General features: G+C 43.6%; 1 protein-coding gene across 4 annotated transcripts in view; it reads right to left on the bottom strand.

Moving 5' to 3' along the window:
- Positions 1 to 5608: 5608 nt before the first annotated feature.
- Positions 5609 to 10248, bottom strand: part of ENTPD4 (ectonucleoside triphosphate diphosphohydrolase 4) — a 39876-nt gene continuing 35236 nt past the window's right edge. For all 4 annotated transcript variants that reach the window (XM_024747711.1, XM_024747712.1, XM_024747710.1 and 1 more), the window contains one exon: positions 5609 to 9753. In XM_024747711.1, coding sequence (XP_024603479.1) covers positions 9525 to 9753 — 229 coding nt within the window. In that variant the 3' untranslated portion in view covers positions 5609 to 9524. The remainder of the gene's footprint in view (positions 9754 to 10248) is intronic.

A 10248-nucleotide genomic window follows, 5' to 3' on the forward strand; every position in this document is an offset into this window, starting at 1 on the left:
TCAGTTATACCTATACCTGTATCTATTCTTTTTCAAATTCTGGTCCCATTTAGGTTGTTACAGAATATTGAGCAGAGTTCCTCGTGCTCTACAGTAGGTCCTCGTTGGTTTTCTGTTTTAAATAGAGCGGTGTGTGTCAATCCCAAACTCCCAATCTATCCCTCCCTCCGCTTCTCCCCTGCTAACCGTAAGTTCATTCTCTAGGTCTGTGAGTCTGTTTCTGTTTTGTAAACAAGTTCATTTGTATCACTTTTTTTAAGATTCCACATATAAGCAATATCGTATGATATTTGTCTTTGTCTGACTTACTTCCCTTAGTATGATAATCTCCAGGTCCATCCATGTTGGTGTAAACGGCATTATTTCATTCTTTTTAATGGCTGGGTAATATTCCATTGTGTATATATACCACATCTTCTTCATCCATTCATCTGTCGATGGACATTTAGGTTGCTTCCATGTCTTGGCTATTGTAAAGAGTGGGGCAATGAACATTGAGGTGCATGTATCCTTTCAAACCATGTTTTTCTCCAGATATATGCCCAGGAGTGGGATTGCTGGATCATATGGTAGTTCTATTTTTAGTTTTTTAAGGACCTCCATACTGTTCTCCATAGTGGCTGCACCAACTTACATTCCCACCAACGGTGTAGGAGGGTTCCCTTTTCTCCACACCCTCTCCAGCATTTATTATTTGTAGACTTTTTGATGATGGCCATTCTGACTGGTGTGAGGTGATACCTCATTGTAGTTTTGATTTGCATTTGTCTGATAATTAGCGATGTTGAGCATCTTTTCATGTGCCTCTTGGCCATCTGTATGTCTTCTTTGGAAAAATGTCTTTTTAGGTCTTCTGCCCGTTATTATTTTTTTTTTAACATTTTATTTTATATTGGAGTATTGTTGATTAAAATGTTGTGTTAGTTTCAGGTGCATAGCAAAGTGATTCAGTTATACATATACATGTATCTATTCTTTTTCAAATTCTTTTCCCATTTAGGTTGTTACAGAATATTGAGCAGAGTTCCCTATGCTCTACAGTAGGTCCCTGTTGGTTATCCATTTTAAATACAGCAGTGTCTACATGTCAACCCCAAACTCCCTAACTATTCCTCCCCTCCACCCTTCCCCCTGGTAATCATTTTTTGATTGGGTTGTTTCTTTTTTTTTTGATAATGAACCACATGAGCTGTTTGTAAATTTGGGGGATTAATCCCCGTCAGTCTCATCGTTTGCAAATATTTTCTCCCATTCTGTGGGTTGTCTTTTAGTTTTGTTTATGGTTTCCTTTGCTGTGCAAAAGTTTTTGAGTTTAATTAGGTACCATTTGTTTATTTTTGTTTTAATTTCCATTACTCTAGGAGACGGATCGAAAAAGATATCACTGCAATTTATGTCAAAGAGTGTTCTGCCTATGTTTTCCTCTAAGAGTTGTTATAGTATCCAGTCTTACATTTAGGTCTTTAACCCATCTTGATTTTATTTTTGTGCATGGTGTTAAAGAATGTTCTAATTTCATTTTTTTTTTTACATGTAGCTGTCCAGTTTTCCCAGCACCATTCATTGAAGAGACAGTCTTTCCTCCATTGTATAGTCTTGCCTCGCAAGGAGACCGGTTTTATCTGCTGTCCTCCTTTCATAGCCCATCTGTGTCCCCCATCACATCCACTTCAATGTATAATAGTCGAAACATGCACACCCTCGTTAAGACATACAGTGTTGTGGGCCTCCCATTTCCATAAATGGCATTATGCGACCAATCTCGTATCTTTCTTCAGTGTTCAGCACTGTCTTTAAGATCCATCCACCCTGCTGTACTTACCTCGCGTTGTTTCTAATGGCTGCACAGTGCTCACAGCACACACCTGCCACCTTTTACTTAAATAACACTGCTGAGAGCATCCTCCTGGAGTTCCCTCATGGGCCCAGGTAGAAATGTCTCTGGGGAACGCTGGGTCTTAGACGTGTGTACAGCTAACTTCAAAGTGCTGGCAGCTTGCTTCCCAGAGCGCCTGAAGTAGTTTCCACCACGACCAGCAATACTGAGGCGACTGTTCCCACGTCACTGCCGACACTTGAAGTTTGTCAATTCCAGGGGCGCAAGGTGGCAGCTCTCTATTTCCATTTGCACATCTCTGGCTCCTTCAGTTTCTTCCTTCTTGTCAGTCATTCAGGCTCGCCCTTCTGTGGATCACGCGCAAACCATTTTTCTTTTTTGGCTGCACTGCTTGGCTTGCAGGATCCTAGTTCCCTGACCAGGGACTGATTGAACCTGGGGCCCCAGCAGTGAAAGAGCCTAGTCGTAACCACTGGACTGCCAGGGAACTCCTCCCATAGCCCATTTTTCTTTTGGATTTCCTTTTTCTGGCTGATTTACAAGAAACCTTGCATAACATATATTAATCCCTTTTCAATTTTAGTCACTGCAAATACCATCTTGGTCTGCCACCTGTTAGCTTTGACTGTGATGGCTGTTAACAGAAACTGCTACTTTTGATGCAGCTAAATCCATCCTCCCCCTCTCCCTGCATTTGGTGCTTTTGGGGGTGGGGTTTAAAAGGTGACTAACTTTAGGACGATTTAGAAGGAAAAAAAATTCTGAAGTTATGCTTAGAATAAGATCATATACAGAGATTATTTCCTCCAAGCTGGGCTTGGAGAAAATCCCCATCTTGTTTTGCCTCTACACATCAATACCTAATTTGGGGCGTTCTTTTTCCTTTTTTTCCCCCAGACTAAATGGTTAAGAAGTAAGGAAACCACTTGAAGTAAATTTGGTTCTCCTAAGTTTTTCTACATAAAGCTTTAAAATGCTTCACTCCCTTGATAAACTTTATGGCGAGAGGGAAGAGAGAGAGAGGGCTGGGATTCCACCCACCCTTCACACCACACTGCACGTGGTTTTAAATCTGCACGAAACTCTGCCATCTGGAAAGAAGAGAGAAGATTGAGAATAAAAGATTTGTAAAATATGTGTTTCCCAAACCCTCGGGACCTAAAGAGTTAGTGACTTGACAAAGCAACTAGCATTTTTTTATTAGACTACAGATATTTATGAAACACTGGGCACTATGTGGTGTTTTCTTTGTTGGATTAGTTATAAATGTCATGATCTGTGTTCAAAGGGATTCAGGGATGGAACAGACAGACCGATGGACAACAGGGCCACAGAAAGCTGAAGAGGATTTTAAAATGTAATTTGAACGTTATGGAGAATGTCCAGGAACTTCCAGAAAATTCTATTTTGCTGCCATGACCCAAATAAAGAGTTTTACAAGGCTGGGTGGAGCCCATTGAAAAGGCACTACGTGGTGTTTTCTTTGTTGGATTAGTTATAAATGTCATGATCCGTGTTCAAAGGGATTCAGGGATGGAACAGACAGACCCCGATGGACAACAGGGCCACAGAAAGCTGAAGAGGATTTTAAAATGTAATTTGAACGTTATGGAGAATGTCCAGGAACTTCCAGAAAATTCTATTTTGCTGCCATGACCCAAATAAAGAGTTTTACAAGGCTGGGTGGAGCCCATTGAACGTTGAAGTGTCTCAGTCTTTTTGAATTTAAAATCTAGGTAATAAAACAATCTTGTGCCACGTGGAGAAGATGGACTCTTAGGAGGAGAAAGTGCTGAGTCTGGTTCCTGGAGTTTAAGTCATGTGCAATCACAGGCAAGAAGAGGATGCTTAGTCCTTCCAAAATGGCCCGCTTCAAACTCTGATTATCACGAAAAGGGTGGTAGGGGGTATCAAAATTACCAATTATAAACCCGGAGGGACAGCTAGAAGAGCCAGCCTGGGACTTTTACAGAAATAATACAGTGAAAGAGTACGTCCCACCCTGGGAATTAGGAATGCACTCTGTCTTCTGGTGACCTGGCCACAGACCAACTTTTCCCCCTTCTCTTTTTTTCAGGAGAGAAAAAAAAAAAAATCTCCTTTTCCCTCCCTTGAGTTTCTGTGTTTATACAAGAAGCCCGTCTTCTGTGTTCATCACCACCACGTTCTGTGAGAAGCTTTCAGCAGTTTTCTCAGGGTGGAAATCTTAAGGCCGGCCTTTCTTGTTTGGGCTTCTTGTTTGGGTCTCTGACACACAACGGGGCTGTTGACAGAAATGGTTAAGTGGCCGTGAAGTCTGGAGCCCAGATGCAATCCACCTGCCAAACAGGATCAAGGGTGATGGCGGAGATGGAAGGCCAAGCCAGCTCTTCAGCCTCAATGGAAGTGTTAACAGAAAGCAGGAGGGGGAGCTAAGCTTGCTGAAGACAAAGGAAAACGCAACCGATCAATCAGCTCTCCTTTGTTAAGAGGCAGCAGATCACAGGCTGAGGCCATCAGGCTCCCAGACGAGATGGGGCTGGGAGGACCCTTCGGGGTGTAGCGTTTCCTCGGTGGGACGCTCAGCTCCAGGCAAATCCCCAACCTGCACGTTGGGCTTTGCAAAGGGTGCTCCTGTGTCTTTGATGACTTTCCATAAGAAGACAGTCTGTCTCGGACAGAGATGACGTTCACTTCCCTGCTCCCAGGCCAGTGAGAGCACCGCAAACCCCTCTGTGCAAACTATTAGCATTTCGGGATCTCAGGAAAAAAAAAAAAAAAAAAAAAAGATCCACTTGTGCATTCCAGACTCATGGGGCAAATGGAAACATGAAAAACAAACCAAAACCCAGAACTGCTGCCTTGCAGATGTTAACAGGGGCAACCACTGGAAGCAGGTACTTCACTTCTTCCCTAAGATGTGGAATAAAATGTAGACATCTTTAGATGCCTTTGGTATATTTTAATGTATTTACCCTTAGACACAGAGGCCTATATTTATTGCATTGCCTCAAAAATTATTTAAGCAGGTTTTCTTTTAACATTATTATTCTTTCCTTTCCGTGGTCACAGGCTGGGGCTCCGCACTCCTGCGCTCACCATACGCCCACATTCCCATTTGTTGTGTTTTTTTTTTGCAGTACGCGGGCCTCTCACTGTTGTGGCCTCGGCCATAGGTTCACGGGCCCAGCCGCTCCGCGGCATGTGGGATCTTCCCGAACCGGGGCACGAACCCGTGTCCCCTGCGTTGGCAGGCGGACTCTCAACCACTGCGCCACCAGGGAAGCCCCTATTTTTGTTGTTCTTAACAGCCAGTCCCCTTCCCTTTCCATCTGTCTCTATCATCTATTTTCAGGTTATGGCTCAGGCCCCTCCTCCGGCAGGAAAAGCTCTATTTATATATTCTCAAATAGCGGAAGAAGAGGGGCAGCGTCTAACAGTTGTTAGCAACATGAACAACGGGATTCATGTTTCTCTAGAAATAAACCAACGGCTTTAAGCTTAGATCTAATTGCAAAACTGGCAGCAATGATTTTACTATTTATAAGACAAAATACGTAAGGTTGGATAATTTCTTTTCTTTTCCTTGTAGGTGTATATATAGTTAACGGGCACTTTTAAACGATAACCTTAAAAACCATAGTCTCGGGATGGCCTTTATTGTCGATGAAGGGGCTGCTATTACGCCATGGTATATATTTCTCCTTGTGAAATGCTTGGTTTCCCTGCACACAGGGAAACCCGCACACAGCAGAGCTTCACTACACGCACGCCAGATACAGCAAAGGCATGGAGGGCACAGTCAGACTCAGACAATTTATTTTAGGTTCAAGTTCAACTAAGCATTCTAACAGGTAACATGATTCAAACGTCAGAGAAAAATCTCTTTAAATCCCAAGAAAGCAAGCTCACACAGAATCTGCGGGCCATCGAATGAACTTTTTATTCTCGACACTCATCCGTGTGGAGTGTGGCCATGTGAGGTTGCCAAGTATAGAAAGTGACAGACACCACAACCATCTCCCGAAGATAATTATTCTTTGAATGGAAAACATCGTTTAAATAAAAAAACATTTAAAGATGCTCCCTTAGTTTGTATAATTCCTAAACGTAAAATATAATCTCAGTAACAGAACAAAGAACTCTCCTTGGTTGGTCACATCATTCATTACGGAAGGGGAAAAAAATCAATAAAAATCATAAAAAACAAAACCCTGAAATAGAAATAAATAACTAAATAATTTACTCATAGGTAGTTTTGCTGCACTGCATATTACCACACAAAATTCTAAAGCTGATTTTTTTAAAAAGCTTGGAAAACACATTTGCCTGTTGGAGTTCCTTGCTAAGTGGTGCATATGCTTCTCAGAAGGAAAACGATTCTATGTAGGCCTGAGTTTCAAATTTAAACACTGGGTAATCTAGAGCTTGCCCTCCTGGGTGCACAGCTGTGATGATGGGAGAGCAAGCGTCTCCCCAGCCCCCGAGGTGGGGAGTGCTGCAGAAAGCCAGCAGTTTAGGGTGAAAATGGGCAGAAACCACAGGTACAAATCGGTCTGTACTTTTAAATGGATTGTAAAATCTTCGAGACCATCCTCTGGAGGTTCAGAAAGGAGCAGCACAGATATGACGATGGAACAGAAGTGTTTACTGGAGGAGTCTTTCCACCAAGAGTTAACACAGAACATTGCTCTTTGCGAGGCTTTTAGCAAGTTCCCACCAGTCCAATTTCTCTTGCTTTCTGTTGCTAAAAGTGCTCAGGGTTTACGGCCTTCTTGGCCAGCCCTTAATTGATATTCTTTGCTTCCTGAGTTAAGCCCCTCCGGTGTTTGCCTCTCACCCCAGCCTGCACCTGCATCGCTGAGAGAAAAGTTCCCGGCCGTCTTCTCGTCCCTGGTGCTGGGTGGAGAGAAGCTACTGAGCCCTTCTCATGACTGCAGACATCTCAACACAACACTGTGAGCCCTCCTGAACAGCACGTTTTAAATTTGGGTGGGGGGAAGGAGGAGTATGCTACTTGGTTTATTAGAAAACCGATCTTGAAAAGAATCTAGAGAAAAAGGTAAGTGAAATTCTGGTGCATAAACAACTATTTTGAGATTGAAGTTTGGTCACTTCTCTTGCCCCTCTTTTTGTGCTCACGGGTGGTAACTACCTTCCTGAATGAGGAGGACGGGGCTGTATATCTGTTCTTGAACGGGACTCTCCACGCAGGGTCAGCAGATGTCTTCTGTAAAGGGACACTTAGTAAATATCTGAGGCTCTACAGGCCACGTGCGGTCTCTGTTGTGTATCCGTCACTTTTTTTTTCTTTAATGACCCTTTAAAAATGGAAAAACCATTTTTAGCCCAAGGGTCTCCTAGATTTTCCCTGTGGGCAAGTTTGCCAGGCCTGCTCCGGGAGTTCTTTGGCACGGGACACGGCACCTAACTGTGCAAAGTACAAGGCCGCTGGGCCTTGGAACCCTAATTTGGGGACTTCTTTTGGAGAGTGAGTTAGGTCCTTGCAGATGGATGCTCAGGCTTGGATCCTCCATGCTGGTCTCTACTGCGCTCCCCAAATGGTACAGAGCTGGACCAGGTTAGCATCCTTTATTTAAAAAGTGACTATTTATCGTAGGAGGTCTTAATTTAGGCCTATTTAGATCTGTGCCTATGCTAGCTTATCCTTGCCTTGATTTGAAGGGCCAAATCACATATTCTAGGCATTGGAAAATTTTCATTCTGCAGGTCAGGGCCTTACTACTCCAAATGGCTGGCGGCAGAAAAGCTAACATGTAAACTTACTTCTTCACCACTAACGCCACCCACAGTCCGCAGGGCAAGCCTCCTTTAAGAAGTCAAGGAGAAGCACGCCAGTTCACTATGCCCCTGGGGTACCCATGACACAGCTCGTGTGTGGCTGCGTCTTGAAAAGGAACAGTGTTTACCAGGGACCAAGCATTTAAATAGCTGGAGACCAGCATTTCAGAAGCTGGATTTTTCGAGAGACATGTCTCCACCCTCTCTGAAACAAGTCTCTCTACACATCAGATGCTATACCACCATACAGCTCCCCTAACCTTCTTTATATCTGAGAGGCAAACTTTCTACCAATAATTTGTCCGTTGTTAGAATATTCACTTTGAAGAGCAGAATCACAGGATTTGCTTTTCTTTCATAAATCTGTAATCTTTTAAGTCATCAATATACTTGTATGCCACATTTTTAAGTAATTAATGGACGAGATGAAAATCTAAAACTTTTTTCTGAATTAAATAAGGGCTTCAGTACCTGAATTCTTTCTTTCATCATTGATTTTTTAAAAAAGCAGTTGGTGATTCTCGAAATATACATGTGTTACCAACTAGACGAATCTAGCTGTTCTGGAGTTAAGAAATAGCTTGTGCGTGCGGGCACACACACACACACACACACACACACACACACACACACACACACAGAACATCGCCTAAAAAACTATGTATGAGAATTCCCAAAGCTTCTAAACTAAACGAATAGGTGAAAACCCACTAATCTCATACATGCCAATCCAGTTGTCCTTTTTAGGTTTTTGTTTAAAATGTCAAACGTGTTTTCTTCAAAATGTGAGTTGATTTCTTGTGTTCAGTTCTTCTCTTCATTTGGATTTACAGTGGCCCTGCCAGCACAGCCTCAACCGCGACAGTAAGCTAGGTCTCTGAAATACGAGGGCAGGGGGATACCAACTTCAAGATGGGAGAAACCGGAGCACAGTTAAACAAGCACAAACGAGCTACTGAGAAATAAGGACGTGCCTGTTGGCAAGCACCAGCTCCAGTTCTAACAACACCGAAACCAGTGAACTATGAATTTTCCAACTCAAAAACGTAGCGTTCTAAGGCCGCTGAAAGATGGCACGAAGAAAGTAACTACCTGTGGTCAGAAGAAGTAACGGTAACGGGGAATGATTCTTCTAAATGAAATGAAACAGTGCATTCTGAAGCGTGTGCTTTTAGAAGTGAAAGCACTGCACTCCCTCACTCTCTCCCATCAGTGGTTTTCATACACAGACACGCGCACACACTCTCACTCTCACACACACACACACTCACCCTCACACACACACAGCGCTCTGGTTATCATTTCACATTTTTCAGGTCTCTTCACTATCAATTTTAAAAACTGTTACCTCTTGGTGCCTATACCTCTCTGTTTCGGATATAAACAGTTCTGATTTTTTTAACCTGCAAAGAAGACAAACAGCAACAGCCCTGAACAATAAATAAAACTAAACATCTCCCTCTTTAGGTTAGCGCTTTCAAGACAGAGAGAAAAAGGGGATGATCAGTCCAGTCGGTATGTGTTCTGGTTCTGTGAAAGCGTCACCCCTCGGTCCCACCTCCCCTGACAGAGAAAAGCCTGCCGTTTCCCTCCAATATTAAAGTGCATCTGTTTAAAATCAAATATACCTTAGAGAACAACCAAAAATCTTAGTAATTTTTGGCAGATATCCTATGCAGCAAAAATGAAGTGATGTTCCCTTTTCCCTATTCCGCAACTTAAAGCTGGACACAGAACGGCTAAATGCAATGCTTCTAGGACAGCAGAGTTTACAAACAGTGGATTTTGGTTTTGTTTCAAGGAACGAAAAGGGAAAGGAAAAACAAAACAAATGAGAATGAAGAGGAGAAACCCTGAGGCAAAAATGGCTTTTCCGTTAGAGTCTTTCTGGGGCTCGAACTCCGGTTCATAAGGTGCTGGCGATCTTCTGGGACGGAAGGCCGTCCTCCAGCCAGACGGTGGTGGCCGAGCCACTGCGCGGGGCCCGCCTGTGAATGCGCCGCAGCCGCAGCAGGTAGAGGAGGATGGCGAGCAGGACCACCAGGAAGCAGCCCGAGAACAGGTAGTGATTGTACACAAAGGAGAAGCCCCGCCAGTGTGCGTGGCTGGCCCGGAAGGTCTCCTGCTGGATATCTCTGCCCACACGGGAACAAGAACAAACATGAGAACCAGGCAGGCGGGAAGTGTGATGTAATGATGCGCAGGGTGGGGTGGGAGGGGCCTGGTTTAGGACTCAGCTCTACAGACGGAAGCTGGAACCTCCGTCTCCCAGACTCAGTTTCCCCTCCTCTAAAATGTAGGATAATGTGGCCCAGCAGAGGGTAGCTGTAAGTATGAACACGATAACGTGTGAAAGGGTATTCTTAAGTCTGTAGCTGTTACCAGCATTATACTTTGGGTAACAAAAATCAGAGAAAGTTAGAGCTGTGAGTGTTTCACTAATACACAGAAGCTAGTGTGGAATCAAACCACGTGTTTATGATCAGCAACACCCACTACTCACAAGTTTTGCAGTCAACCCAGCTAAACGTGCTGCTGGGAGATGCTTAATTAAATGAAGGGAAAAAACAAAAACAAAAACAGCTAACATCTCATTTGTTAGTGAACCAGGGTTCCCATGGCGCGGCGGG

Source organism: Neophocaena asiaeorientalis, unplaced genomic scaffold (assembly GCF_003031525.2).
Source record: "Neophocaena asiaeorientalis asiaeorientalis breed wild unplaced genomic scaffold, Neophocaena_asiaeorientalis_V1.1 scaffold429, whole genome shotgun sequence".
In the NCBI taxonomy this organism is placed as follows: Eukaryota; Metazoa; Chordata; class Mammalia; order Artiodactyla; family Phocoenidae; genus Neophocaena; species Neophocaena asiaeorientalis.